The sequence below is a fragment of the Desarmillaria tabescens genome, assembly GCF_030435595.1.
Source record: "Desarmillaria tabescens strain CCBAS 213 chromosome Unknown EV420scaffold_19, whole genome shotgun sequence".
In the NCBI taxonomy this organism is placed as follows: domain Eukaryota; kingdom Fungi; phylum Basidiomycota; class Agaricomycetes; order Agaricales; family Physalacriaceae; genus Desarmillaria; species Desarmillaria tabescens.
In genome coordinates, this window is record NW_026848318.1 from 512,908 (window position 1) to 538,831 (window position 25,924).

The following is a 25,924-nucleotide window of genomic DNA, read 5'->3' on the forward strand; positions in this document are numbered from 1 at the left end:
TAGTCCGTGAAACCTTGTCTAACGAACCTAGCTTGGCAAGCCGCTTTATAGATACTCGCGGAACCGCCAAATCATGTAGCCTCGGTAAAATCCGGGCCGATATTGACTGATTTTAACGTTTGGGCACGTGCTGAACCTCTTTCTTTTTCGCCTTCCGATTCGCGAAAATTTCTTCGACCGGAATTCCACCTAATTGTTCTGCCAGTCTAACCGGTCGCATCTGGGGGGAACGTGTGGCGCTGTGGATTACCGGAAATTTAAGAATGTGCTGAGTGACTGTAATGCTATTAGGAAAGGCCCTGCGTTATCATGGTTGTTGGCGAAACTCACTTAGGGACATGATCAGAATAAAAACCACCACCACCACTACGGCACCATCACACACAAATCACATTTGCATTTAAAACATGCCAAGTCAATTGTTTAATTCTTCTCCCAACGTGTCCTTGGTTTCAGTTCGTCTTCCATAGCGATTTGATACAGCGGAATACCAACGTCTTTGGGGTCATGATGATTGGTCAGGCTGATTCAATTGTGATGGTCAAACCGGAAAGGTGACCTCCGTCCTCAGTTGGGCTTTTTCTCCTGCGTCAAACACCTTGCAATGTGCTCCATCACTCCCCACTAATACTTGCCCATGTAACTCCGTAGCGGTCCAAGACCACAGCGCACATTCTTGTACCTGGGCAACGGTCCTGAGTTCAGGAGTATAGTGACGAGAAGATAGTGCGGAACCTGGACCCGAACGATCCCTGAGTAATGATTACGCCTAGGGGTGTTTGTAAACTTGGAATCGCATTGCGACCAAGTTCTGTTGACCACATCGACACGCCGGCTCACCGTCATGTGGGGACAATCCGGGCCGACGGGCCGAGGAGACTACATCCCTGTATAAAGACCGCGCCATCGATGGAGAAGTCCACAATTTGTCCTTCTACGGTTGCTATATCGATAAACAATGTCCGTCCCCACAGTTAAGCTCAACAGCGGCTACGAAATTCCCATTATCGGACTTGGTTCGTGCTTTCTCGTCCTCGATCCCCCTCGATCACGTCTAACTTTGTTGCAGGAACTTGGCAATCCAAACCAGAAGAGGTCGTTGCTGCGGTCTCTCACGCATTGAAGGATGCTGGATATAGGCATATCGATTGTGCATGGTACGTGATTGAACCTTCTTTCTTAGGGTGTCATGAAGTTCATTAATCGATACTAGGGGCTACGGAAACGAAAAGGACGTAGGCGAGGGTATCAAAGCGTCTGGCGTTCTCAGGTCTGAGATATTCGTGAGTACCGTCGAACGAGCTTATCTGCGTGCTAACTTTCGTGTCTACAGATAACCAGCAAATTGTGGGGGACATGGCACTCTCGTGTCGAAGAATGCCTTGATCAGACCCTTGCAAATCTCGGGACAGATTACCTTGATCGTGCGTTATCGCCCTATCTTTGCGTCTGATCCGAGCTCATATTTCGTGGGGGGAAATAACAGTATACCTCGTGCATTGGCCCGTCCCTCTGAATCCGAAAGGAAACCATCCTGTCTTCCCGACCCTTCCAGATGGTAAACGGGACGTCGATCATTCTTGGGCCCTCAAGGATACCTGGGCCCAGATGGAAGAGATGTTAAAGAAAGGTATACGTTAACGCCATTTGGCCTTCCTCTTTGATCCCTAAATTTCGATTCTAGGTAAGGTCAGAACCATCGGAGTATCCAACTGCTCCAAGATGAAGCTCGATGAGATCCTTCCATACGCAACCATCATTCCTGCTGTAAACCAGGTACGTCTTCTCGTCTTCTTATTCTGCGTCTCTCTAATGCGAACCTTGATTCAGCTCGAGATACACCCTTACAACCCCCAACACGAATTAATCGAGTATGGTCGGAGTAAAGGGATCCTTCCACAAGCCTATTCGCCTCTGGGATCAACGAATTCCCCCATTCTCAAAGATGAAGTCGTCGTCGCGATTGCTGAGAAGCACTCCATTCAACCCTCCGACGTTCTCCTCGGCTGGCTTCGTATGTTTTCCATTCTTGTTGAAACAAGGTGCACGATATTCTAACTCTTATAAAGTGGCAAAACAGATTATCGCCCTGCCCAAGTCGGTGACCCCGGCTCGTATCACGTCCAACCTCACAGGCGCACTGGCCGGTTTGTCTAAACTGTCCAAAGAAGATGTAGAGAAACTCGATGGGCTCGCTGCGGCAGGCAAACAGAAACGGTATGATGATCTTCTACTTTCCCGGTACACTAGAAGCTCAATGTTCTGTCTTTCACCTCGAAGTTTCATTACACCTCCCTGGCGTAAGTTCCCTTTCTTTGACGGTCAACGAATGTCCATCTCATTTCTGTGGTTAGCTGTCGAACTGGGCTTTGACCACTGGCCGAAGCTGCTTTAGACACGGGGTTAGTAGACCAAAGAAAACAGCAGTTTATTTATAAAGTCACTATTGCCAAAGGTCGATGTAATATACAGCTGATATAGGTGCTACGAACACTGACGGTGTGAATAAATACATCTTACAAATCTTAAGTCATAGCACATAAAAAATCAGGTCTTGAATATCCGAAGTAGCCGCGCCTCTGTGATGATCCTAGTACGGCATAAGGGACATTCACGAGAACCAGCCATAATCAAATCGGAACATTCTCTACACATCGCAAGGTGCCTGGAACGACTATTAGGAAAAACTGAGCAAGGCCCGATGGGAAGAGAACATACCCGCAATCAACTATAGCAATATTCGCTTCCTCATCCTGACATACGACGCACAGGCCGCCTCGTTCGGTAAAACTCGATGGTGCGGGTGGCTTTGGAGGCGTAACCGGTGGTGAAGGAGAAACTGGGGTATCATCAGCCTCTGAGTTCTGCTGAGCCTCAGCTTGCCTCGCTCTCTCAATCTCTTCCAGTATCTCCCTCTGTCTCCGAATCCTTTCCTGCTCTTCCTGCTCCTCTGCCAACCTCTGTCTTTCTCGATCTCGTTTCTCGTCCTCAACGAGTGCTGTCACTTTCGAGACAAGATCGCTTTTCTCAAGGATGATTCCGACGTTGACGTGATTGCTGAAAAGTATCGCTTTGAGGGAGCCTATCGATAACGCTGATATGCTTGCCGGGGTCATTTCAACGAGTTGGTTGAGAGTGGGAGGAGGTGAGGTAGATGTTGTACGAGCTCGGGGAGGAGTTCGGGGTACATTGAGGTTCTCTGATGATCGAGACGCCCTAGGTTGCTGATGTTGCTGGCGGGGAGGAGTCTGACGCGGTGCCTGTGCCTGTGGGGGACTCTGACGAGTAGGATTTGGACGGGGCGGTGTCGTAGGGGCCTGACGCGGTGGCGTTGTTGGAGCCTGACGTGGTGGTGGTGTCGTGGGAGCTCGAGGGCGTGGCGGTGTCGGACGGTCCCGCGGTGGTGGGTCATCAGGAGCAAGATCTGGTCGAGGAAATTCGTAAGTCGGCTGTCGATTAGCTGGCCGCCGAGGCGGGGGTGGTGGTGGGATAGGTCCTGTACCTGGTCCTGTTCGCGAGAAAAGTCCTCGGGGGCGTCCATATCTATCCGGAACTGAATATTGTCGATAATATTCCTAATGGTAACTTGGATGAGAAATTAACGTTCGAGCGGCGCGTTATGGGTGAAAAGAGGATCAGTGGCAGGTCTCGTTTCACCGTGGCAGAAGTAGGTCGCGCCACACCATATAGTCCAGTGAAACGAGACCAGGAAGCGTTCCGTTCTTCACCCATATAAGCCATCACAAAATGGAAAACGTCGTACCTCGTGATTAGGACTTAGGCAACCATTTGGACGCTGTAAGCGCTGGTAAGATGGTTGTCAGTGACTCAAAGCCTTGGTACGCACTCTTGCTGCGAGGATAGTCTCAATAACGTCATCCTTTTCAACTGCATGATCCAATCTTATATTGTACGCATGGGCGTACTTTCTCAGTTTTGCCAGCGAATGGTTTCTGAGAGCTCCCTTTGATGCCGCAGTCACTGGCTTGAGATGATCAGCTGCGATTTCGTCACCATCAGAAATGCACGCACTTTGTAAGAACTCAATACAGTAAGCGCACACATTTAGGGCTTCATAGCCACTGGAATTGGCACGAGGCATAAGAGCCTGATAATCGGTACAGCTGTGGCAATACGAATATCCTGCAAAACCAAAAGCAGTCAGATTCTCCCTCTTCTAGAAAGAAATTTCTAGGTTCACCGCAATGATTGCACTGCCGAGAGCGAGTAAAGATAATATTGAACTCTTTATTGCATTTCCTGCATGAGCTCTCAGCTCGTCCTGGTGTAGGTGGAGGACCACTGAGTAGAGGAAGACCCTCCGACATGGCCCTTAGCACAGATAATGATTAAGCAAACAAGAATTCGCTCGACGTGATCGTTATAAGCAGAGATTCATAGAACGCCAGAGAACATGGTGGATGATTACCAAGTAGCGCCGCTGGCACCGGCCCGAAGCATCTGTTTCGGATCCGTCGGCTTGGCGTGGACAACACAGCGTAATGACAATAAAATAATGCCCCAACGGTGGGATGAGGAAGTTAGCCGGGGGCCATAGCAGCTAAATACTTCCCACATAAATGTTTCCATTGAGATGGAAAAGAATAAGACGGAGGGATTTTTTCCCCTTACGATAAGATGATCGTCGAGTAACCACCTTGTTGCTCCTCGTTCTCATTTTTCGAAATCTTAATATCCCAAAATCTTTGTCGTATTTTACGAGGCAAAGCGCGAAAGAGACCGTCCCAAGGTGAAGGCCATAAATCGCCTTCAGAAATTATTTCTATAAAGTACCCAACTATACATTTTCACTTCCATATAGACCCATCCTCAGTAGTAAGCTTCGCCGATCAGTACGACCTCGTACTTAGCATCAGCTGGCGCTTCAGGTGTGACAACCGTCTTCGTCGCCATGTCGAAATCGATCAGCCGCCAACAGTGTGAACGTTGATGGTGGGGACAAACAACGTCGGTAGTTGCTCCCACGATATTGTTGGATCTCCATGCCATAATCCAGTGGAACCCAGGCCACGGACAACATCGCGAATATCACTGTAACAAGTTGAACTATCCATGAAACACGCATTTCGGGGGGGATGACTGACTTGAGTTCTTCCTCCGCTGGGAGCTGAGTACGCCACAGAGACACACAGCAACGGATCCGACGGAGGCGCGCGCCATTCATTCCAAGGCGACCCACTTTTCCGTTTGTCTTCATCAAGATATGGAGGATCATCAGGAAGCCACCAACATGTACCCTTTGAATTGTCAGATACACTTGTATTTTCTTCGTCGTTCGATCAATCAGTCTCCTCAGAGTCTGGCTCGGGACGTTTGATCTTGATATTCTCCCAAGGTTCAACGTGAGAAGCCGGCTCTCCTTTGATGTCAAAGCAGTCTGTCAGAGGGATGGTGAAGAATCCAAAGCATCGTGGTGTAATTAGCCCATCACATCCTGGTTCGACAGCAAGCAGTTCGCAGAACCACGCTTCTCGGCGCTAGAGTCCTGCCATATTCGGGCTTCGCCACCTTGACAGCTCAGGAAAGTCTGAGTCTGCCGTATCGTGGATAATTCATGTGGAGTATACGATTCCCACTCTTCCCTCGGATACGCAGCCAGTCAGCTCGAGCTCGAGACAAGCGCCATTCTTTGGAAGAGGGAGAGGAGATCAGCTCTCAATTCTAGGCAAAGGGACATCCAGCCAGACGAAAGCGTGGAACTGGAAAAGACTAAGGTCGACATAGCTGCCACAGTGTAAGGTCCAGGACGAGAATATACGAATTTTGGCGCGCTGCGATAATGCGGGATCAACCAACGGCTGTATCCAAGTGTTATCCGGCACGTACTGAGTGTCCTTGAGAAGGGAAATCGGCAAGCGAATCGTCCATTTATGAGTGTATATCAAGTTCGTCTTCAAAATTCGACGAAAAGGCGACCCAAGCACGTGATTGGGACCTCAGTCAGTCTCCGGGCCGCCCGGCCCATATGATCACATGGACGTGAAATACCCATTTATATGTTTCGATACGCGAGTTTGCATTATAGCTACAACGACCATGCCCGCGACTATCACTTGCCTCACAAAAAATTTCTTCCCGGAACAGACCGACCTCCATGAGATTTTATTTTCGTCGTTGATCTACAAGCCATATTCTTATTGCTCAAGCTTCGTAGGAGCCTAACAAAGGTTACGAAGGGCGTCGATTAGGTTGTGGCCAATAATGTCGTGTCACATTTTCCGAAGGAAGGCACTATATAGGTTATTCCACCCACACTGGCCCACTGTCTCAGGGTACACATCACCTCTTCCCTTGATAAGCCTCTCCAGCATGGAGGCTTTTATCTAGACCCATCCCCAGAAGTAAGCTCTACCGACTAGCTCGACTTGTAACATAGCGTATTTGGCATCAGCTGGTACTGCAGGCGTAACAAATGTCTTCGCCGCCATGTCGAAATCTATCAGCCGCCAGCGGTGCGGACGTTGATGGCGGGGACAGATCGCATCAGTAGTTGCTCGTACAATATTGTTATATCGGAGGTCTTTGTGCATTATTCCGATGGAACCTAGGTCATGGACGACGTCGCGGATATCGCTACATCAAGTTATGGTGTGAGCGAAGATATTACAGAGAGAGAGAGAATAACCGACTTGAGTTCTTCCTCTTCTTGTTTTTTTGGGGAAGAGAATGCCTCTCCTAGTTTTTCCAGTACGAGGACGCATATTAGCGGATCCGACGGTGAAGCTCGCCATTCATTCCAAGGCGACCCGCTCTTCCAACCGTCATCGTCCTTGAAGTACTTGTCAAGATACGACGGATCGTCAGGAAGCCACCAGTCTGAGGCGCCCTGTTCATCTGTGATTTCTTCGTCGTCTGACTCGTCGGTGTCATCATAATTTGACTTCGGACTGTGAAGCTCAATGTTCTCCCAAGGTTCGATGGGCGAAACAGGCCGTCCGTTGGCATCAAAACAGTCTTTAAGAGGAATGGTGAAGAACCCAAAACAGCGCGGTGAAATAACTCCTTCGCATCCCGGTTCAAGAGCAAGCTGCTCATAAAACCACGCTTCTCGCGCTAAAGTCCTGCCATACTCAGCCTTTACCACTTTAACGCAAAGTTCAGGAAGGTCCGAGTGAGTCGTATCATGAATAACGCGGGCAGAGTACACCAGACCAACTCTTCCTTCGGATATTTTGTTCGTCAACTCTATCTCAAGGTGACCGCCGTTGTTCGGAAGAGACAGGGGTGCCCAGCTCTCAATTCGTGGTAAGGGAACGTATGACCGGACATAGCGGGGAGCTGGAAATGATTGGGAGCGAGAAAAGGTAATTTTTGCTGGGTTGTCTCCAGAATATCCAAGACCGTGCACTGACAAAGAGGAGAAGGTAGAGATGCTAGCCTCACGCTGAGAAAAGTCGGCGCTCAGTGCGAAGGAATAAATCAATACATTGGCTACTTACAACGGGTGTCTTTTGGAGACATTGTTCGCGTGCGCTGGACTGCATGAGTAACAGTAATTGTTTGTCAAACTTCAAGTTGAAGGAGTCGCATGGCGGGAAGTAACCAAGATCATGACCCGCTGCGCGCTTGTGGCACTGACACGTGACAAATATTGGCTTCCAGGCGATTTCTTCAGTTAACCGGACGAGCCATTAGTAGAATGACGGATATTAACTTCTAAAATTTCGTCACAGAAAGCCGTCAAATAGCTGCAGCTATCTATTGTCTAAATGAGTACCAGTATAAGCGCCTGTACATCGAAGAGTGAACGTGAATTATTTCAAACTATATCCATCCACAAAAGTAAGCTGTGCTTATCACCCTAACTTGCGAGTTCATAGCATAACTGGAATCGGCTGGTGTTTCAGGCGTAATAAACGTCTTTGCCGAGATGTCGAAATCGATCAACCGCCACCGGTGCACACGTTGATGACGAGGACAGATCGCGTCGTTAGATGCTTGTAAGACATTGCTATACCGAAGATCTCTATGCAAAATTCCGGTAGAGCTCACATCACGCACGACATCACGCATATCACTGATTGGAATCAAAAGGTGAGCAAAAAAGCTTGATACAAGAACAACGTACCTGAGCTCTTCCTGTTCGCGTTCCTTGTGAGAGGAATAGGGCTTCCCCAAAATTTCCAGTACGAGGACGCATATCAGTGGATTCGATTCAGATGGGCGTCATTCGTTCCAAGACGATCCACTCTTCAGGCCATCGTCATCCTTGAAGAAATCATCAAGACCTGGAGGATCGTAAGGAAGCCACCAATCAATATCCTCTTCCTCGTCAGAATCATCTGTCTGATCAGAATGTGGCTCGGGTGGGTCGATCGTAATGTAACTGTTTTCCCAAGGTTCAACACGCGTCACTGGCTGCCCTTTGGTATCAAGGCAGTCTTAAAGTGTTACAGTGAAGAACCCAAAACAACGTGGCGTAATTGCGCCTTCGTATTCTGGCTCAAGAGAAAGTTGCTCATAAAACCAGGCTTCTCGTGCCAAAGTCCTGCCGTATTTTGGCTTCACCAATTTGATGCAGAGGTCAGGAAAGTCCGTGTCTGCCGTGTTGTGAAGGACTCGGGCGGAGTATGCGAGGCCAACTCTTCCTTCTGATATGTTACTAGTAAGCTCGAGCTCGAGATGAGCACCATCCTTTGGAAGAGGGAAAGGCGCCCAGCTCTCAATTCGAGGTACAGGAACGTACGTGTCGACTAAGCGAGGGGCTGGAAACGATTGAGACCGAGAAATCATGATTGCCGTGAGATTTTCCGCCGAAGAGCTCAGTCCGTGTATCGTTGAGGTGAATGTTGGCCTACTACGATAGAAAATAGAATTAGTCTTGGCGGATATATACAATCACTCGCACACTCACCGAGGGCCTTTGAGAATGCGAAGTGCTATTCGCGATACAAGAATCCATCGCTGTCGCGTCTGTTATCTGGCGTGGTGATGTGGTGGTGGTTCAACTTGAGGATGTGGACGCGTGAGTGACCACAACCCTGGCCGCAACTGGCGGCTGCCACTGAGCGAGTCTTTTTCGAACAAGATGTGCTAGCCATACTCTTCAAAGTCATAGAACTCGGACCCGCCGCGCGCAGCAATGGCCCACACCTCTAGTCCAACTAAAGAATGCATCTGATACCCAAAAAATCAAATGATCATTTTCTCGAGATATGAGATACAAATCTGGGCAGAATAATCCTATTCAACATCGAAAGACGGGGTAGAATTTTTGCAGAGAAAGAGAGGAGTTGGATCCATGGCGGTGGTAAGAGGTCAAAGAGCAGCACTCAGGCCGGCGCGCGGCCTCTCTTACCATCCACCACCACTGAATCCGCCTGTTCGATATGTCCCTTCCTCAATGTCCAACCTTGGACATGATCCTGCTGTTCGCCTGCAATCTGTGTCCTCTATCCACATCCATAGCCCTGCAAAGTCGCTAGATTCTCGAGCTTCCCATGCATGTGATCTCAACAGCTCGGAAACAGCGCAACAGCTTGGAACAGCATAACAGCGTATACTTATACCGTGCTAGGCTCGGCTGTGCCAACGGTGGACCCACCCTCTCACCACCACCACTACCACCACTACCACCAGAATGTCGGGAGATTCGAATATTGGCGCATGGATACAATTTGCAAAGCTTACCGCGGCTGCGGGTGAAATGGCCCCATTTCCGTACATCAAGGGTGTTGCAGGATGTATAGCGACAATTCTTGAGGTCATTGAGGTACGTGCTATTAACTGCTGCTGTATGTTATTGAGCGGAGGTCTAGTTAGCTGGCAAGAACAACAAAGATATTCAAGACTTGGCAGAGAGCATTGGAACGACAATACGGATCATCAAGGAAACCGTTGAAGCACACGGTGATACGAGTGCGACACATTTTCGCGATGTATGTGTGGAGCTTCAGGCGTGAGTTGGCATGTACAAATTGCTGAACCTTACTTACCGAAACTTCTGTCCAGATACCTGGAGAGTTTAATTTCCGAACTAAACACCACTCGACGGAATTTGAAGTCCAAAAGCATTACGCGATTCCTGAAAACGAAGAAGATTTCCGGCGTTATCGATGGATACAAGCAGCAAGTGAACAACATCAAGGCAGATTACCTTGTATGCGCTCGGGCGTTGTATGCACTAGTATTTGTATTGACTGTCTGTCCCTTTCAAGGTTCTGGTTACTACCGACTCAAGGTTCGCGATGTCTGAGATGCAGGATGCCCTGAGCACTGTCACCTCGACCGTTAAATCTCAGGCACACTACATCCGAAGCGAGATACGTTCCTTGGGCGATATCCAGAAGGAACATGCGGCCCAGATTTGTGAGAAGCTTCAGGATCCGAAGGGATATTATAAAGGACAGGTAGGTGATTCTCATATCAAACATTCTATATCTTATTCGTAGGTTCGAGAACTTTTCCCGGGGGACATCTACATAGGAAAGCTCGTGTCTCTTTCTTGGCCTGATTCTTCCCCTGGATACGAAGACAGATACGGCACAGTCGAGAACAGCAACACAGCAAAAATCATTCGCGTATACCAATATTCTCCTGATAATGAAGAAGCTACGCTGAAAGTAAGTGTCTGTTACTATATTATTCACTGGCAAAGTGAACATCATTTTTGTAATCTAGCAATTCGATGATGATGCAGACACTTTGATTAAAATGAAGTTCGGCTTTCCATGTCTGTCTAATGATCATCGAGTGATGCTTTGTGTAGGCACCCAAACATCCCACAAGTCTTTGGTATCTGCAGATCGCCAAACTTTCCAGTGATTGTATTTCACGGTGAGGGTGTTGGTTCCTTTTGTCTTTGGTTTAGTCTAAGTTCCGTGCACAGGTACCACCTTGATCACTTTCGGTGATTATGAACATAACCTGACTGCCAAGCAATTTGTACGATTCTATGTTCAACTGGTAAAACAACTTTTCTTTGATATTTTAGACCAACACAGCTAATCTGCCACTGCGTAGTTAGACGATTTAGAGGTATGATCTGCCGGAGTCCAGAAGAATATGCCTGAATACCCGTTCTGTAGTCGGTCTCAGAGTATTTGTCCAGGCAATACACGCTTTCCAATTCGGGAAGTTTGGCAGTTGTCAGTCAATGTATGGAACTCTCAATGTATACTGACGATTTCGAAGGACAACTATACCCATCTCAACGAACATGGGCAAATTGTTGTGACGAATGTGGTATCTAACCAGGACAGCAGTGGGGATTTTTATATGTATATCTCTTATACACCAAGGGAGTGCAGCTATTTTTCGGTCTTGCCGCCTGACCCGGAGGAGCTGCTTTCCAGCCAAATCAAGAGATGGTCCCTGTCGTCCACATTGCGAAAGGACAATTTATGCAATGTGTATAATACTATCAAACGCTTCATCCCACGTGGACCTTCTCAGTTTTTCTATCCACCAAATGAACTTTCTTTGCCGGGTAGTGTATTGACCTCACACGGGGGGGCTTTGGTGGGTAGAGTCCAGACTAGATTGGATGAATGGAACATGCACTGGGAAACAACAGTCAACAGTCACACTATACTATTGTCGCCCTCGACAAACAAGTCCGTTGTTACTTCGATCTTATATCTTCTTACTAACTGTTCATTGGTAGTGGTTCAATAACGGTCCCTTTACCGCACGCTGGGACCCTTTCCTATTATGCTGATATCAGTTCGCGTTCACTGCGGCGGGATTTTGAATTCGTGGATTGCGCAGGCTTCCCAACTACAAACTTGTATCCGCTCCAGAGGTCATGTTGACGATGACGAGCCATTTCTAATAGGTGGATGTCTGTTGACTAACGAGCAACTATCGACTAACAAGCGTATTTAGATATGAGCTTTGATCTTCACGTCGACCCGGACAAGAGGTACGACCCCTTTCGTCTCTGCAATACATTCATGGCCGAAGACCATCATATGCTCTCGTTATCAATAAGCGCTCCCTCCGTTGATTATCAGACCAACAAGGTGTCCTGGCCTGTCCTTACATGGTTCTATGACGCGGACTCAGAGATGTCCTCGGTTGAAGTAGAAGAAGTTTTCGGCGTGAAGCTTCTAAAACGGGGGGACTCGTGGGCGCGGCCTGTGTCCAAAACGGTGCTTACAACCATACCCGAGTTGAACGCCGACTATGGATTCGACCCAGCCCGTGGGGGCGCGGACGTCTGCGAGTATTTTGGGTGGCCGCTCATGGAGATCCTCGACGATTCCACAGGAGGTAGGAAGATCTGGGTTCGTTGTGTGTATGGCCTCTGATAGAATGTAATAGATTGGATGCCTTTACATGGTACCGTATCCGAGTCGGCATCAGTCATATCGGACGACGAGCATCAGACCTTGGGCGAGAAGACCGCTTCTTCGCCAGGTAATGCACTAGAGGGAGGACACGCTGGCGAAGCATCGACCGAGATGGAGATCGCTACTACTTCTGTGCAAACCAGAGACTTGAAGTCGAGCCGTGGCTCACAAGTGTTCATCGTGATATTCATTGTTATCAGTGCTATTCTGCTGTCCTTCGTCGTTCAAACGTTCAGACCTACGTGTAGATATAGATTCTGACAAGTGTGTTTCATTCATAATGATATAGTACAACACTGGCGTCAAACAATCTGGTATTACGCGCTGACTTGATACACTCACTCTTTAGTAGTTTCGTTAGTAGACTGTTAATACGAGGGAAATAGTCATAATATCACTGGAACAAGCCAGCGAAGTTATGGATACAGGCGTTCCAACGAATATTTCCCGTGGCAACTGCGTCCTTACATGTCACAGAACATGTTCCATCAACGGACGAAGGAAGGAACACAGAAAGTAGAGAATACGACGCTAGTTCTGCAGGATCTTCAGATTGCGAGGTAGCTAGCTGTATTCTTCCATCGTGCTGTTTTTTTTTTGCCTGAATAGGCTGACGGCACTGAATCCAGAGGTTAGTCGTTGTCAAAACATTGTTGGAGCCAACCACCAATTCGTCTCTATGCTAACAGTAGATCTAAATCCAAAGACTAGACAGCGTTTTTCAGTGAATCAGAATAAATCACCCACTCCACGTCTAGACGAAATAACCCTTACAACCGTACTATGCGCCTCCCCGTATATAACCCAAGTAGAGATTATATTGACAGTTTGCGCACGGTAATATACAATAAATTCCAAAGATACAGTGTGAAATCCAGATAAAGAAAAGATCTATACCGTGAAGTGCCTCGTTTTGTACAAATCATATCGGCTGGAGAGCATCACCGGCTGACGTATCGGGAGGCCGATCCAGCGACGGCGAAGCTGGTCGAGACTCTTCTGTTGTTGAAAGGCGGCTCATCGCAGCCTTCTTCTTCCGACCGAACGAAACACCCCAACTACTAGCGAGGTTCGCAAGAGCACTACTGGCCGTGGTCACGGGGCGCGAAGAAACACCCTCCGTAACAGTGTTTGACGTCGAGCTCTCCGAAGCAGCTCTAGCAGAGGGGCGGTGATATGATGTTGTCCTTCTACGAATGTTCAGCATATTGCTCATCCCATTCGAGATAGAATCGTCCGGTGAAGGGACGGAGGTTACCCCTTCAAACTGGCTCTCGGCAGAAGGTGATGACGCTATGGGTTCGTCCGATATCGCAGTAGTGGCGGTGGCTTTTGCACCCAGCGATGATGATACAGACCCCAACGCTGGCATTCGGCCCACAGAAAACCTTGAAGTTGATGACGTCTTGGAAGCCCTTGATCCAGGACGTAATGGAGAAGGAAGCATAGCAGCGTGATGTGGTATGGATCCTACGGGTTGAGTGGGTGAAGAGAGAGGAGCAGGAGATTGGGGAGATTGAGCCACTGGTGACGGTGTGCGAACTGGTGGTGGTGGTGGAGGAGATGGCGGCGACGGTGTCTCTTCGGGTCGCGGATCCTGAGAAGCTTGAGCAAGAAGACGCGAAAGAGACGAAGGCCGGGTGGATGGAGAAGAGTTGGCACGAGTGCGTAAGGGAAAGAGACGCGACGTCGGAGGATGTGTCACTTGAAAGGTGTCTTCGACTTCAGCTTCAGGCGGAGCTGGTGGTAATGTGGGAGCACTACCATTAGTAAGAGCCGTAGGCTGTTGAAGACTGTCAGGCTCTTTCATTGACTTCGCAGCGGAGGAACGACGACGATTCTGTTGCGCAGGTTGTGTCCAATCCTCAACCTGCAACATGTAGTACTTGACGCCGTCACTGAGACCATACGGATTACTGGTCGGGTCCTATAAAATAATTAGTGACAATGTAAGTTGTCATCTCGAACAAACTGACATTATGATCAACGACGCGTTCGGTAATGGAGGTAATACGCGCAACGATCCATTCTCTCGTTTTCAATTGCTCAGCAAGATGGCCGTAAGCTTGAAGGAAATAATGCGGAAAGAATACTGTCGGAAAGACATCAGGATCCGGTGGAGCAGCATACAGGGAAGAAGGCTGACCGTTGAATGCAGCCCAAGGTTTAGATATCGAATTTCTCGTGGGGAGGAAGAGGGCAAGGTCCCCTTTTGCAAAGTTTCGGAAAGAAATCCTTCCCTTCGCCCGCTCTCTGTACTCTTTACACTGCTTCTGCCACTTCCGGATCGTCGAACCGACCTTTGTTATGGCTTCCAGAAAATGATCATGATCGAATGCTCGTAGCGCTTCCAAAGCTGCTGCAGGATCCGAAGGATCGATGGGTGACGGTTCATCTAGTTGTCCTACAATGTTATGCCGTAGTCCGGGAGAAAAGATTGATTCACCCAAACCTGCAGTCGAATGTTTTGAACCCGAGCCCGGATGGGAAGTCATCGCTTGTGCGGAAGCCATAGCTTTGACATGGGCCGCCCGGAAGGCTAATGCAACGTCAAGTATCTGGGCAACCAAACGATCACTTGTCTCTAGTCTGTGCTCGTAGTCAGATTGGGAGGCTAGACCTGCTCTCAGATCTTCCCGAACTACTCGTTCAGCGTGCCTCGCCTCCCTGAGTTCGTGCTCCGTCCGTTGAAGGGCTTCGCGCAAACCGACCGCGTCGGAATAGGCAATCTCCAGATCAGACTTTACATCTTTCAACTGTCTCAGGAGCTCGTCTTTCTCCAGCAGCAGCTCAGCCTGGCGATGCTCTAATACGGCACGGTCCCCATCGGCCTCCGCAATATGATCACGCAGCAGCCGATCGTGATCAGACGCCTGAGCTCGTAAGAGCCTATCTTTTTCTTGGCTAGCTTCCCTCAATGCTCTGTTCATCTCCTGGCTCTCCGTCCGCGCGGCTTGAATCTGATGCTCCAAATCCTCTCCGCGCGCACGAGCTTCTTCCAGCAAACGCAGATTAGTAGCTTGGTCTTCAATCAATGCGGCAAGTTTTTCCGAGTTTCTCGCCTCCAACGTCTTGATATCCTCCGCTTCGCTCCGAGCGTGAGCAAGCTGCTGTCGTAGAACCTCGGCTGCTTTGGCCTGGTTTGTCGCCTCAGCTAATGCTCGACCCAGCTCTGACCCTTTACCATCCACGTCTCTAATCAAATCTGCGTTCCGCTCCTCGGTAATGCGACGGGCCCTGGTTTCGTTCTCAATCTGTGCTCGGGCTTGATGGAGTTCACGTTCCAGTCTGTCGGCTCGGTCGCGTTCCTCGGATGCATTGGAGGCAGTGACTTGCAATGTAGATTGCAAGCGCTGAATCTCTCCCTTGAGCCCGAGTCGCTCCTCCTGAAACAGCGACTCTTGATGATTCTTGGTTTCCTGAACAGCCCGAAGCTGATCAACCACTTCATTGTATGCGTGTTCGTCAGCTTCTATGGCTAAAAAAAGGTTAATAAAGACCGTTGATTACAACAGACAATTGACTGACATCTCCGACGAGAATGAGATATCCGAGACGCAGAAAGTACTACCATCAAGTCATGTTAAACCCAGAAGAGCCTTTCAAGGAAATGGACGCACACGACCTTTCGGCAATCTTATCGAAACCAGATTCCAAGCTGTCCATTTTCACGACTAATCTCTCCAGCCCAGTTCTACACTCCCGTACAGCAGAAAGTGCTTCAGGATCGTTTCCGTTGCGGGACGCCTGCTCTAGATCATCGAGTACGTGAAGAAGGCCTGTGGTGGGTTCAGTGGAGTCTATCGAGACAAAGAAACACTCCGTACCATCAACATCGGACCGTTCAATAGAATAGGCTGCATCTGAATTTCCGGAAGGAGAAAAATCAATGGTTGGCACAGGGTCATCCATACCCCGCGTTTCGAATGGCAGTTGACCATGAACTTCTCCACGGTATACTTGACGACGTTTCCGTTCATTCGCGCTATCAGATCGATGGGTCATTCGTTATTTTTAAGTGTAAGGTTAGCACTTACGATAGTTTCGCCATGACTTCCAGAATGCTTTGAGCTCGTTGATAGAAGAACCTGGCTACCGCAGTATGAGATGGGTCTCATTGCAACAAGATGAACTACTTACAGAACTCTTTCCGCCTCACGATTTCAATAACGGTAGCACCATATGCATAAAGCATATTGTGCAAACGTTGGATGTGTGAAAAACTGTTTCTACCCCGAAAGCTATTTGATAAGGCCTGCAAACTTGCGGGTATCTGCTGCATATCGGTATTCAAGAGACTGATTGACCGCGTTATACTTATGCATTGATGTGTAAATGTGTTCTGTGCCCTTGAAGTGATTAAAACGCTGCTCCGAGGCTAGACGCGTGAAAGATACCTTGGCATCCACAATGTATTGCAGCTGATCCCGAAGAGTAAGATCCAATTGCTTAAGTTCTGAAGAAACGTAAGCCCAGTTTGAGAGAATAAAGCCAATTAATATAACCTTGTAATCTGTCATCAGAATTGAGTGCACGTCCTATATACGAGTCAGAAGATAACTTCACAGGTATCAAACGACGTACCTTCCAACGCTGTAGCTCCGTCCGTAATCTTCTCGAAGATGTCTCGAGATCGCCGCGAGCATCCATCGGCCTCGTCCAGTGTTTGGGTCGAAGCCACTGCTGCTCGCACACTTGCCGTACCATCTTTAAGCTTACCGACCGCTTCATTCACTTGCTCAAATCGCAGGCGAAGCTCATCATGCGTCCTCGCACACGTTTCCGCCACCTGCTTCATCTTTGCATTCGAAACGTAATCTCCCAGCGTGCGAGGCTTATCGCCCGCTTCCATTGCCTTCCGTACCGCAGGCGACACGAACTCCGTATGTATCCGTACACGGCTGATAATATCCAAGTCCGCCTCCAATCCTGCGAGTAGTGCCGCTTGTTTGTCTAGCTCCTTCTTGAACCCCGAGGAAAGCCCGTCATACGTATCAACAATAGCGAGAACGTTCAGGTCCAAACTGTTCGATGCAATCTGGACAGCTTCGTGTTGGTGATGCATGGTTGCATGGAGATACTTGACGGTCTCATGATGCGAGTGAGCCGCTGCGAGGTATGAAGCAGCCAATTCAGAAGCCTTGAAGGGAGGGGTTGCGGCTATACTCTCTGTGTCAACCCCTTTGTTAATGGCTCCAAGCTCCAAGCATAAACCCAACTCACCTTCAATTGGGGGCTGGAATGCTGGTTCTACCCGGAGGTCGCGTAGTACTTCATTAATATCAAAGTCCAAATAGACTTTATTGAATACATAGATGGACTGGACTTTTATTTCAATGGAAGAACGGCAGATGAAGAACAGTACGACGCACCTGATCATGAGCACCGGCAAGCTCCCTTATATTCACATTCGTCAACCGTCGTCCATCGGAGAGATACGCGAGTACAGCCTCTTGAGGAACTCCGGTCTCCTGCTGTAAGAAGAGTTCGATACTCCCTACCCTGTGTACATTGTCAACGACCGTCGACCGCCAGTAGCGCCGTATGCCTCACCTCTCAATGTCTCGGAGAGTAGCGTTCACCTACACATCGCCTTCAGTGCTCTGTTCGACAGGATACAGTCACAACATACCTGAAATGCCTGACCGTCCTCCGCGCGGCATATCTGCAGCATTTCATGCAGGGTATCACAGTCAGATGGTGGTCGCGTTTCGACCACACGGTGTGCTAAATCGAGTATTTCCCCTGTAACTTCAGATCCAAATACAATTCCATTTTTGGCTAAAAAGTTGGTAAAATATTGTGGACTCGTTTTGAGACTGCGCAGAAACGGTACATTGAAAAGAAGCTCGTTAGATCGTGGAAATTGAGTGTAGAGATAATTTACACGGTGTCGAAGCAAGAGAAAAAGTCGGATGCAAAATAATATGTACTGCAAGAACAGACTGCTTGAAAATTACCTTCAAGGCACATATTTACCTGCAGGAAGGAGGGAAAGAGAAAGAGAAAAAGAAATATATATGATATTGTATGCGTACCCTAATCTCACATTATAACAAGCGAAAAGCAATGGCACCTACGTAGTCCGTAGAGGAGCGAGCGACACTATGCAAAGATGAGGGGGAGCTTGCGAGACGGCAAAGGAGAGGATGTCGGGATGCTCCTCGACATAAGACATGGTTCGCTGGAACGTAAAAGCCGCTCAACCCATTCGTCCTTCCTTCTTCTTCTGCTTGCGTGGCGGCGTCACGGGCCGCCCCATGTTCATTCCGCCGTATGGGTATTTTGCCTTCTTCTCCGCAGGTTTCAAGATCTAAGCCACCATCAGCCAAACGCATCACCGACAGACTTACTAAGACATACTTGGAATGAACATAACAACGTCTCATCAACACTCATCATCGCGCCGGCATTGTCAAATTCTCCGCAGTAATTGGGGGCCGAGAACAGCGTCACTAAATGACGTTTTGCGAAGAACTCGTAACCGTCCTCGACAACCTGCGCAACTGTTAGTGCACGACTCGACAACTGAACCAAAAATTGACCTGATGAGCCCTACAAATCAGGTCCATATCATGCTTCTGCAGGAACCGCGACACCACATCCGGCCCAAAGGTAAATGACACTCCTCTGTCATTCTCTGACCAACCCGTGATATCCTTGTCGGGATCGGACCACAAAAGGTCACATAACAGGCCTAATGAGAAGATACCATGAAAACAGGTGAAATGGTAACGTGTACGGTGGAACTGACCGGTATCGGGAACATCCGTAGGCCGCATTACTCTCCGTATCTGCTCCATCGACTGTAAATCAGGACTGAGGCCACCATGCATCGTGAAAATCTTCTCGTCGATGATGGCTGCGATTGGCAGGCAGTTGAAACAATCGGTGAATGTTTTCCAAAGTTTAATGTTGTATCGACGTTTACCTGTAACGACCGATCAGCCTCATGTTTGTGGCGGGAGTAGAGATAACATCGGAGTGTTGAAAAAAGGAAAGACTCACATTCGTCATAAAACCCATAAATCCGATTTATACTCGCGCACTCGTGATTTCCTCGTAAAATGAAGAAGTTTTCTGGGTATTTAATCTTGTACGCGAGGAGTAGACAGATGGTTTCAAGGGATTGCTTCCCTCGGTCCACGTAGTCGCCCAAGAATAGGTAGTTTGCCTCAGGTGGGAAGCCGCCGTATTCGAAAAGTCGGAGTAGATCATAGTATTGGCCATGAATATCACCTATGAGGATACCGAATTAACGAATGGCATCGGCTCTGAAGGTCCTAGGATACTGCGTACCACATATCTTGATCGGCGCCTCCAACTCCAGCAGAATCGGCTGGTTAATGAAAATCTCCCTGGCCTTGGTACACAGGTACTTGATCTCATACTCCTGAAGCTGTACAGGCTTGCCCGGTCGATTACCCCGCACTGTGGAAAAGGTGTTGCATCAGCATACTGCTTTGTCAGAAACAAAAGCGGAACAGAAAAAGAATATCGGCTTCTACGGGCGAAAATAAACGCAGCCCCGAGTCGGTGTCTGGCTAACAACACAGACAAAAGACCGAGAAGAAATATCATACAACTCTGGCGGCCACTGAGTCGCAACAAAGAGGAAGAAGAAGATGGCGTCGAGACATGCCAAGGTCCAAGAGCACCATGAGACACCGGAAATGCGCCAGGACACCGCCCGCTCGACGGCACGAATTCTGCTGTCGCCAAATGACGGCCAGCAACTGCATCACTGCAGATGAAGGATCGCAACCATCGCCAAAGGAAGCATCGACGCCCCCTAGTGGCTCGACTACGAAGGCGAGAAGCCACCCTGAAAGAAGTCAAATCCCAATCTCGCGCATATCGTATTCTCCATCACAAAGGCGCATTCCTGACCACGCCCATAGCCAGGACTTCGTAGGATGCCAATGGGGCCACCAGACGACCTCAATAATGCCGCCGCTCCCGGAATTGCGCCATTCTGAGACTCCTTCGCGGCCTTACAGCCCGTCATCCGCTCGTCGTCAAGCACGCCCAGTGCATCCAGCAGCACCAAAACCGACGGCATATTGACCCAAATGCTCAACAGTCCACCGAGCATATCCCTTTGTCCCTTTCTGGCACGAAGAAATAAAGGTGGTGTGCCAGCTCACCTTCCAGCAAACGGTCGATGACCGAGTCCAAATCTATCTCCGTCGTCGAATCTGCCATCTTCAGGCTTTCCAAATCGTCTGGGTGTGTCTTTGTATTAGATTGCGACGGGTTTCAAAAGCTTTTGGTCCCCAAGATGTCGTTTTTCTGAAGCGGCTTCAGGCTGGAGACAGGGACTTCGCCAATTTTTTTCTTGATTTTTGTGGGAGAGCGGGTCACCTAACCGTCAAAAAAAGGCAGAAGAAAGTGTCGTGAACCGGTTTCCCGAACCGCAGAGAGAAATGGCAAAGGATATCGATGAAGGGCGGTGCAGATAACGAACGTCGTGTTGATGCCTCCAATTTTCCAAAATCGGCAACCTTCGGATGGGCACGTGATAAAAATCCTCTGCGAAAAAAAAGAACAAAAATTAATCCAAAAATATCCTGGGCACATGAAGTCGCTATTTTTCACGCTTAGCAACAATTATGTATACTGAATATTCTACCTTTACAAAGCGCACCATCCTCTTCAAGGCAGGAAATCCAGTTGACGACATGCGGCAGCATAGGTTCTAGAGCATGTCATGACATTCATTGCGCTATTGCTACAATATTAGGCTGTGGAAATGGGTATGTAAAGATATATAATCTTAATACAGATCGCTGCAGTGTATACGAAAGAAAGGAAACTACCACCAAATGAAAAGAGATCATGCCGACGGCCCTTAATATATTATGTACATGAGCGTCAGTAATATTGCGTGAATATCGTTGCCATCATGTCGTTTGTGCAGACGGTTGTGCGCTATCGGAAGGTGCATTAGTAGGTGATCCTGGCGCTGCAGCAGTGTCTGTTCTACGGGCACCACGACGTCTACGTCTCCTAAGCGAAGAAGATCATTAGGTCTGGTGACACGCAACAAACAAACTGATACCATACCTAGGGAATAGCGGACCTCGAGGCATCGGACGTTCATCAAGGTCTAACGCAACGTTCGTTGCAGAATGCAGTCCCTAGACAACAGATGAATATCATTAGCCATGGACGCCAAAAATGGCTTCATACATACCTCAATCCATTCCACAACACTCGCCACATTCATAGCTTGTAATAAAAACTGCTCGCCCTCCATTCGCACCCGTATCACATTCTTCCTCTTCAGATAGTCATTCCCCAGCCCACTCTCGGCGTGCTGCAGAGTGTACGCTTTGATCAACTCACCCTCCGGCACCTCAGGAACAGACATTATCGAAGGAGCAGGTGTACGACCACTAAGGAAATGCGATCTCGAGTTCGAACTTCGATGGCGCGTTGACGACCCCGAAGACGACAGAGACGAGACCATCATGCTACTATCGGAGGGAGAAGACATCGCCACCGTGGGAGTCCGCGGCCTCGGTGTGGACAGCGACGACCTTGGCTGACTAGGTGGGGTCAATCTCGGTGGATTCGGTATGTCGCTGCGTGATCTACTGTGTGGCCTAGACGGCTTCAGCAGGTTGACCAGTTTCGATCTACTCTGATTTGAGTGTATGAAGGTCTGCTGCGGCTCTTGCTGACTGGGTACAGGCGACTGCGAGGAAAGCTGAACGTCCGTTTGACTCCCTTCCCTGACCACATCAGCCGCTACCTCGCCCAACTTCGACGCCAGTTCAGTTCTGTCCCCCAGAACAGCATCGGAGGCCTTCTTTGTAGACGCGGATCCGCTCGCTGCCGGGATACTAACATCCCCAACACCCACTTTCCTCTCCCACCACGATCCAATTGCGCTTACCCCAGCCGCCTCCCGAGGACATTCATATACGCGAAATACCGTCCCTTCCAGCTCACAGACCACTCTCCTCCATTTCCGATCCTTAGCCTGCACGCCTGGCTGAGTAAACTCCATCTTCCGAGGCATTACTGTGCGCAGGTATATGGAATTCGAGTATTCCGGCAACGTTTCTCGTCCTTCAATGATGTGTGGGGCATCAAAATCAGGAGGCAGTTGATGCGAGGATAGATGTAAGCCTTTATAAGGAGCAAATGAAGGATAGGGTGGAGGAGGTGAACCAGCAGTAAAAGTGGGAAGCGACCGTCGTCGATGGAGAGTGCCTGGCGTACCACCCGCTGATGCTTTCCGCAGCGGAGGATGGGGTATCAGAGAAGAGGGTTCCGACACTTTGTCTATAGATGAAGGTAACCGAGCCACGACACCTGCAAGCCCGGCAGTCCTTGACACGACCTCGATTTCGTTCTCCCTATTTGTCTCCTTTTCCTCATCCCGGCGACACAGAGACGGTCCCACAATATTTATCATACTCCTGGAGGCGTGTTTGTATATTGTCGGTCTACCATCAACCTGATGACCGCGTGCTAACGGCGATCCCGGAATCTGCATACCGTCTTCCAGGCGTGGTGTGCGTGTTGGGGAGAACGTGGTGGTACTGGGAGTCCTTGTCATGGGACTAGAGGGTGTCGCGATAGAAAAGTAGTCGTCTGAGAACTGCTGCTGTTGAGGGGTTGGAAAGCCTTTAGTCCTGGATGCTGTAGGCGTGGCGGAAGCAAGGTCGGAATCTTCCCTTTGTTTACCTTTCCCTTTCATATCAGAGGAACGTGGTGGATCATCAAGGAATGAAAGATCGAGACGAGCCAAGTTGATCGGAAGGTTTAATGATGGAGGTAAAGCTTGCGTTCTCTTGTACTGTCGTGATGGAGAAGCTAGTGCTGGTCGATCTTCTGCTCTGGGACTGTCTTCCGCTGTCCGGTCATCGCCGTCGTCTCCGCCGTCGCTCGCTTCGACAAAGTCCTCGCCGTCCTCAGTATCTTCGCCGTCATCCTCATCCTCATCTTCATCATCCTCGTCAATGTTCGTGCCCTGTCTGGGTAAAGCCGGCATGCTTCTCAGCTTTTGGTGAGGCCTGTTGGCATCGGAGCTAAGCGCATCGGAACTGGACGAAGGGGTAGAAGGGGGTAGTGTCGGTAGATTGAGAATTGGCATGGGTGGATGTCGCGTAATCAATGACGGTGATAATCTTGCGGAGCCCGTACCCTCAGCAAGGGTCATGCTGAATCGACGTAACGGCATTGGAAGAGCAGGGGGAGTTCGACGTGTAGGTGTCGTCCCGTACGCGGAGGACGAAACTCTCGGACCGGAGTCGGAAATAGCTTCTACTGGCGTCATTGGGAGCATCTTTTCTGAGTCTGGGGCAGGATCGTGCTCCTTTCCTGGTGTCCGTGGAGGAAATATGAAGGGAACCGAACCCCGAGCCCTTACATTCGTCGAGCCACTGAAAACGGACCGCGTTGAATGAGATGATGCCGTGATAGAGGTAGATGACGGCCGAGAAGAATCAGAATTTGGGCTGGACGTTTTCTTCGACATCCCAGAAAGTACATCTTCGTCTGTGTCAGATAAAGACACGGGCTGACCAGGTCTCAACATCGTTGTTTTAAGTCCTGATAGGGCACTTGACGCTGTTTCCGAGTGGACGACAGCCCCAGCAGGCGGATCGGAAAGCTCTGGGGCATTGCTGGTGTCGTGTGTCAGTCTTGAGGGATCAACAAATGAATTAGCGCCTCTAGACGTAGGTTGCGAGCGTGGCGTCGTTTGCTGCAACAGGGAAGTAGATGACATTGGAAGAAATGATGAAGATCCGCCATGTAGTGAATGAGAGTGACTTGGCGGCGTGTGAAACGATTTTGTCGACGTACTAGCAAATGAAAGGGTTTCTTCGTAATCGGGGGCTAAGTCTCGAGATAACGGAGGGGATGATGATGTTGACGACTGAGTACCTTCATTATCTCCTGTAACCACTTCAGGAGACGGGTCACGTACCGTAGCGTTAGGTATCGGTAAAAGGGACGGTCTGGAATTGTCTACGTTAGCCGGCCTATGTTTTGGTTCGGAATCATTTGCTGGGTAAGGAGTGTTGTTCGTGCGTTGTTGAGTGGATGCTGAGGATGACGAGGGGTGGATGGGAGTTTCTTGGAACGGTGGTCGTGATAATGATGCCACTTGCTTCGATATGAGTACATGCGGCGCTTCCATTAGAATCGTGCTGCTTTCTGCCGTTCCACGATGGTCAGTAGGCAGACCTGAACCATGCTTCAATGTGGCACTGGTCGTTAGAACTGGTGCTTCGCCGGGTAAGCCGTCGAAAGTGATGCTTTTGCCAGTGAATACAACGCCCGTGTTCGTGCCAGTAACTACTGCTGTCGATATCGAATGACGAGTGCGTTTTGGTGGGACAGGCGCTCCGCAGGGCTCGCTTCCAGTTGGTGAACTGGAAGGCGAAGATGAGAGAGATTCGTCGACGTCCCGACGCTGCTGAATGTTGTATGGATTGGGCGCTAACATGGGCTGGGACATGTAAGGCTTCGCCATCCCAGCATCTATTGAAGTCGACTGTCTCATGTACGGCCCTTCGAGAGCAAGATTAACACTACCCTTGCGCGTGCTTGAAAGACGAATTCTGCTGCGAAAGTTGGATAATTTCTGCACCAGTTTACTCGTCCTCGACTGACAGGGTCGTCAGACCACAAAACATGAAAGAACGACAGCGTCACGCACCTGTGCACCCGCTTTCATCAAAGTTATAGGCTGAGCTCGCGGCTGCTCCTCCATTCTACAGCTATATTGCGGTAATGGCAGTCGAGAGGAAAACGGAAAAAGGTCGTGGACAAGAAGATAAGTACACCAGTGACGAGATACCGGATCGCCTCTGTAACTGTATCAGCCAATTCCGATCATACACATGTCACAGTGACAAAAGGAGCTCCTCACCGTCGGGAACAGCGAGCTCAGCATGCAGCACTGCGAAGACAACCGGGTGATGGGGAGAAGAGAATTCAAAATTAGTATTCGCATCGCCTTCGTCGTCGGGACCAAAGATTTGTCCTTCCTGATTATTCAGCATCAATTACGTAGTGTATTAAGTAACCACATTCGCCGCATCCAGCCGCGTCGTGACCGTCACTACTCGTCGTCCCGCTTCATCTCTGCGTTGGCGTAAATGGCTCAAGCGGGAAGAACAGGAAAATTGAATGCCAGGAGATGTTTCTCCGATTCACGACGCATCTTTCTCATCACTTACATATTTATTTTTACCCAGTCACAGGGTCATCGACGCTCCAACTGTGATCCATTGGGCCCCGTGTTCGTTGTTCTCATGTATTGGACCGCGATCTCTTCACGTTCTGGTTCTCTGTCGTCAGACATCTGCTCAATGAACCAACCGGACTACCGCTACCAGCTGATATCTACATTCAAATACTGTCCCGCATACTTCCGACTCGGCGACTTCATTCGATCAATGCATCAGTGCATCGAAGCCGGAAAATCGTAGAGCAGCACTTTGAACATGGCGCCTTGACGCAGAATTCGTCCAAGACGTCTGTTCTTAATCTTCCTTAATATGTTCATCCCGGGAAGGCTGTCTGTTTCTTAGGCATCATTACTAAGTTGAAGGCCGCTACCGGCCATCTGATCTTCTGACCTACAA

General features: G+C 49.2%; 10 protein-coding genes across 10 annotated transcripts; 3 read left to right on the forward strand and 7 right to left on the reverse strand.

Moving 5' to 3' along the window:
- Positions 1–958: 958 nt before the first annotated feature.
- EV420DRAFT_1643391 (NADP-dependent oxidoreductase domain-containing protein) lies at positions 959–2,395 on the forward strand (the record flags this gene model as incomplete). The annotated part of the gene is made up of 9 exons (XM_060477507.1): positions 959–1,016; positions 1,070–1,157; positions 1,214–1,283; positions 1,334–1,424; positions 1,487–1,630; positions 1,685–1,776; positions 1,831–2,014; positions 2,070–2,300; positions 2,355–2,395. The coding sequence occupies 9 exons, from the start codon at positions 959–961 to the stop codon at positions 2,393–2,395; spliced, it is 999 nt and encodes a 332-aa protein (XP_060330339.1).
- Positions 2,396–2,514: 119 nt separating this feature from the next.
- On the reverse strand, positions 2,515–4,448 carry EV420DRAFT_1546230 (uncharacterized protein). Its single transcript, XM_060473294.1, has 6 exons — positions 4,202–4,448; positions 4,033–4,143; positions 3,848–3,981; positions 3,764–3,796; positions 2,719–3,575; positions 2,515–2,665 (listed from the first exon to the last, which is right to left on the reverse strand). Exons 1-6 carry the CDS (start codon positions 4,326–4,328, stop codon positions 2,548–2,550), a joined length of 1,380 nt encoding a protein of 459 aa, XP_060330340.1. The 5' UTR covers positions 4,329–4,448; the 3' UTR covers positions 2,515–2,547.
- Positions 4,449–6,200: 1,752 nt separating this feature from the next.
- EV420DRAFT_1309197 (uncharacterized protein) lies at positions 6,201–7,568 on the reverse strand. Its single transcript, XM_060468542.1, has 3 exons — positions 7,461–7,568; positions 6,651–7,405; positions 6,201–6,594 (listed from the first exon to the last, which is right to left on the reverse strand). Exons 1-3 carry the CDS (start codon positions 7,503–7,505, stop codon positions 6,345–6,347), a joined length of 1,050 nt encoding a protein of 349 aa, XP_060330341.1. The 5' UTR covers positions 7,506–7,568; the 3' UTR covers positions 6,201–6,344.
- Positions 7,569–8,187: 619 nt separating this feature from the next.
- EV420DRAFT_1764543 (uncharacterized protein) lies at positions 8,188–9,291 on the reverse strand (the record flags this gene model as incomplete). Its single annotated transcript, XM_060480783.1, has 4 exons — positions 8,876–9,291; positions 8,708–8,815; positions 8,416–8,655; positions 8,188–8,379 (listed from the first exon to the last, which is right to left on the reverse strand). The coding sequence occupies exons 1-4, from the start codon at positions 8,921–8,923 to the stop codon at positions 8,188–8,190; spliced, it is 588 nt and encodes a 195-aa protein (XP_060330342.1). The 5' UTR covers positions 8,924–9,291.
- Positions 9,292–9,302: 11 nt separating this feature from the next.
- EV420DRAFT_410829 (uncharacterized protein) lies at positions 9,303–11,390 on the forward strand. The gene is made up of 10 exons (XM_060482006.1): positions 9,303–9,733; positions 9,780–9,919; positions 9,973–10,120; positions 10,179–10,370; positions 10,413–10,583; positions 10,642–10,679; positions 10,730–10,797; positions 10,850–10,905; positions 11,072–11,108; positions 11,155–11,390. Coding segments are annotated over exons 1-10 (984 nt in total). The 5' UTR covers positions 9,303–9,601; the 3' UTR covers positions 11,157–11,390.
- Positions 11,337–12,309, forward strand: EV420DRAFT_410862 (uncharacterized protein). The gene is made up of 3 exons (XM_060482007.1): positions 11,337–11,576; positions 11,627–11,797; positions 11,848–12,309. Exons 2-3 carry the CDS (start codon positions 11,674–11,676, stop codon positions 12,270–12,272), a joined length of 549 nt encoding a protein of 182 aa, XP_060330344.1. The 5' UTR covers positions 11,337–11,576; positions 11,627–11,673; the 3' UTR covers positions 12,273–12,309.
- A 927-nt stretch (positions 12,310–13,236) lies between these two features.
- On the reverse strand, positions 13,237–17,988 carry EV420DRAFT_1270921 (putative peripheral membrane protein; the record flags this gene model as incomplete). Its single annotated transcript, XM_060467606.1, has 15 exons — positions 13,237–14,241; positions 14,291–14,406; positions 14,461–15,792; positions 15,843–15,881; positions 15,935–16,093; positions 16,142–16,299; positions 16,352–16,406; positions 16,455–16,656; positions 16,712–16,770; positions 16,820–16,852; positions 16,899–17,483; positions 17,538–17,634; positions 17,687–17,816; positions 17,868–17,896; positions 17,947–17,988. 15 exons carry the CDS (start codon positions 17,986–17,988, stop codon positions 13,237–13,239), a joined length of 4,041 nt encoding a protein of 1,346 aa, XP_060330345.1.
- Positions 17,989–18,078: 90 nt separating this feature from the next.
- On the reverse strand, positions 18,079–20,830 carry EV420DRAFT_1546260 (Metallo-dependent phosphatase-like protein). The gene is made up of 7 exons (XM_060473295.1): positions 20,462–20,830; positions 19,614–19,745; positions 19,323–19,553; positions 19,069–19,245; positions 18,860–19,011; positions 18,678–18,812; positions 18,079–18,627 (listed from the first exon to the last, which is right to left on the reverse strand). The coding sequence occupies exons 1-7, from the start codon at positions 20,517–20,519 to the stop codon at positions 18,517–18,519; spliced, it is 996 nt and encodes a 331-aa protein (XP_060330346.1). The 5' UTR covers positions 20,520–20,830; the 3' UTR covers positions 18,079–18,516.
- Positions 20,831–21,379: 549 nt separating this feature from the next.
- Positions 21,380–21,681, reverse strand: EV420DRAFT_1244846 (uncharacterized protein; the record flags this gene model as incomplete). Its single annotated transcript, XM_060466673.1, has 2 exons — positions 21,380–21,454; positions 21,511–21,681. Coding segments are annotated over 2 exons (246 nt in total), but the record flags the coding sequence as incomplete, so codon positions are not given.
- Positions 21,505–25,272, reverse strand: EV420DRAFT_411066 (uncharacterized protein). The gene is made up of 5 exons (XM_060482008.1): positions 25,207–25,272; positions 24,994–25,144; positions 24,259–24,942; positions 21,795–24,207; positions 21,505–21,727 (listed from the first exon to the last, which is right to left on the reverse strand). The coding sequence occupies exons 2-5, from the start codon at positions 25,045–25,047 to the stop codon at positions 21,687–21,689; spliced, it is 3,192 nt and encodes a 1,063-aa protein (XP_060330348.1). The 5' UTR covers positions 25,048–25,144; positions 25,207–25,272; the 3' UTR covers positions 21,505–21,686.
- Between the last annotated feature and the right edge of the window lie 652 nt (positions 25,273–25,924).

Coding starts and splice junctions, on each gene's coding strand:
- EV420DRAFT_410862 (XM_060482007.1), top strand. CDS start 11,674: ATGCTGATATCAGTTCGCGTTCACTGCGGCGGGATTTTGAATTCGTGG. Junction 11,798..11,847: donor TGACGAGCCATTTCTAATAG/GTGGATGTCTGT, acceptor AAGCGTATTTAG/ATATGAGCTTTGATCTTCAC.
- EV420DRAFT_410829 (XM_060482006.1), top strand. CDS start 9,602: ATGTCGGGAGATTCGAATATTGGCGCATGGATACAATTTGCAAAGCTT. Junction 9,734..9,779: donor CAATTCTTGAGGTCATTGAG/GTACGTGCTATT, acceptor GCGGAGGTCTAG/TTAGCTGGCAAGAACAACAA. Junction 10,584..10,641: donor ATGAAGAAGCTACGCTGAAA/GTAAGTGTCTGT, acceptor TTTGTAATCTAG/CAATTCGATGATGATGCAGA.
- EV420DRAFT_1546260 (XM_060473295.1), bottom strand. CDS start 20,519: ATGGCAGATTCGACGACGGAGATAGATTTGGACTCGGTCATCGACCGT. Junction 19,746..20,461: donor CATCGACCGTTTGCTGGAAG/GTGAGCTGGCAC, acceptor CCTTTTCCACAG/TGCGGGGTAATCGACCGGGC. Junction 19,554..19,613: donor GGCGCCGATCAAGATATGTG/GTACGCAGTATC, acceptor GTATCCTCATAG/GTGATATTCATGGCCAATAC.
- EV420DRAFT_1309197 (XM_060468542.1), bottom strand. CDS start 7,505: ATGCAGTCCAGCGCACGCGAACAATGTCTCCAAAAGACACCCGTT. Junction 7,406..7,460: donor GTCTCCAAAAGACACCCGTT/GTAAGTAGCCAA, acceptor GACTTTTCTCAG/CGTGAGGCTAGCATCTCTAC. Junction 6,595..6,650: donor CAAGAAGAGGAAGAACTCAA/GTCGGTTATTCT, acceptor AACTTGATGTAG/CGATATCCGCGACGTCGTCC.
- EV420DRAFT_411066 (XM_060482008.1), bottom strand. CDS start 25,047: ATGGAGGAGCAGCCGCGAGCTCAGCCTATAACTTTGATGAAAGCGGGT. Junction 24,943..24,993: donor TGATGAAAGCGGGTGCACAG/GTGCGTGACGCT, acceptor CGACCCTGTCAG/TCGAGGACGAGTAAACTGGT. Junction 21,728..21,794: donor GATGTCTTCTCCCTCCGATA/GTAGCATGATGG, acceptor TTCGAACTCGAG/ATCGCATTTCCTTAGTGGTC.
- EV420DRAFT_1546230 (XM_060473294.1), bottom strand. CDS start 4,328: ATGTCGGAGGGTCTTCCTCTACTCAGTGGTCCTCCACCTACACCAGGA. Junction 4,144..4,201: donor TCGGCAGTGCAATCATTGCG/GTGAACCTAGAA, acceptor TTGGTTTTGCAG/GATATTCGTATTGCCACAGC. Junction 3,576..3,763: donor GCCTAAGTCCTAATCACGAG/GTACGACGTTTT, acceptor AGTTACCATTAG/GAATATTATCGACAATATTC.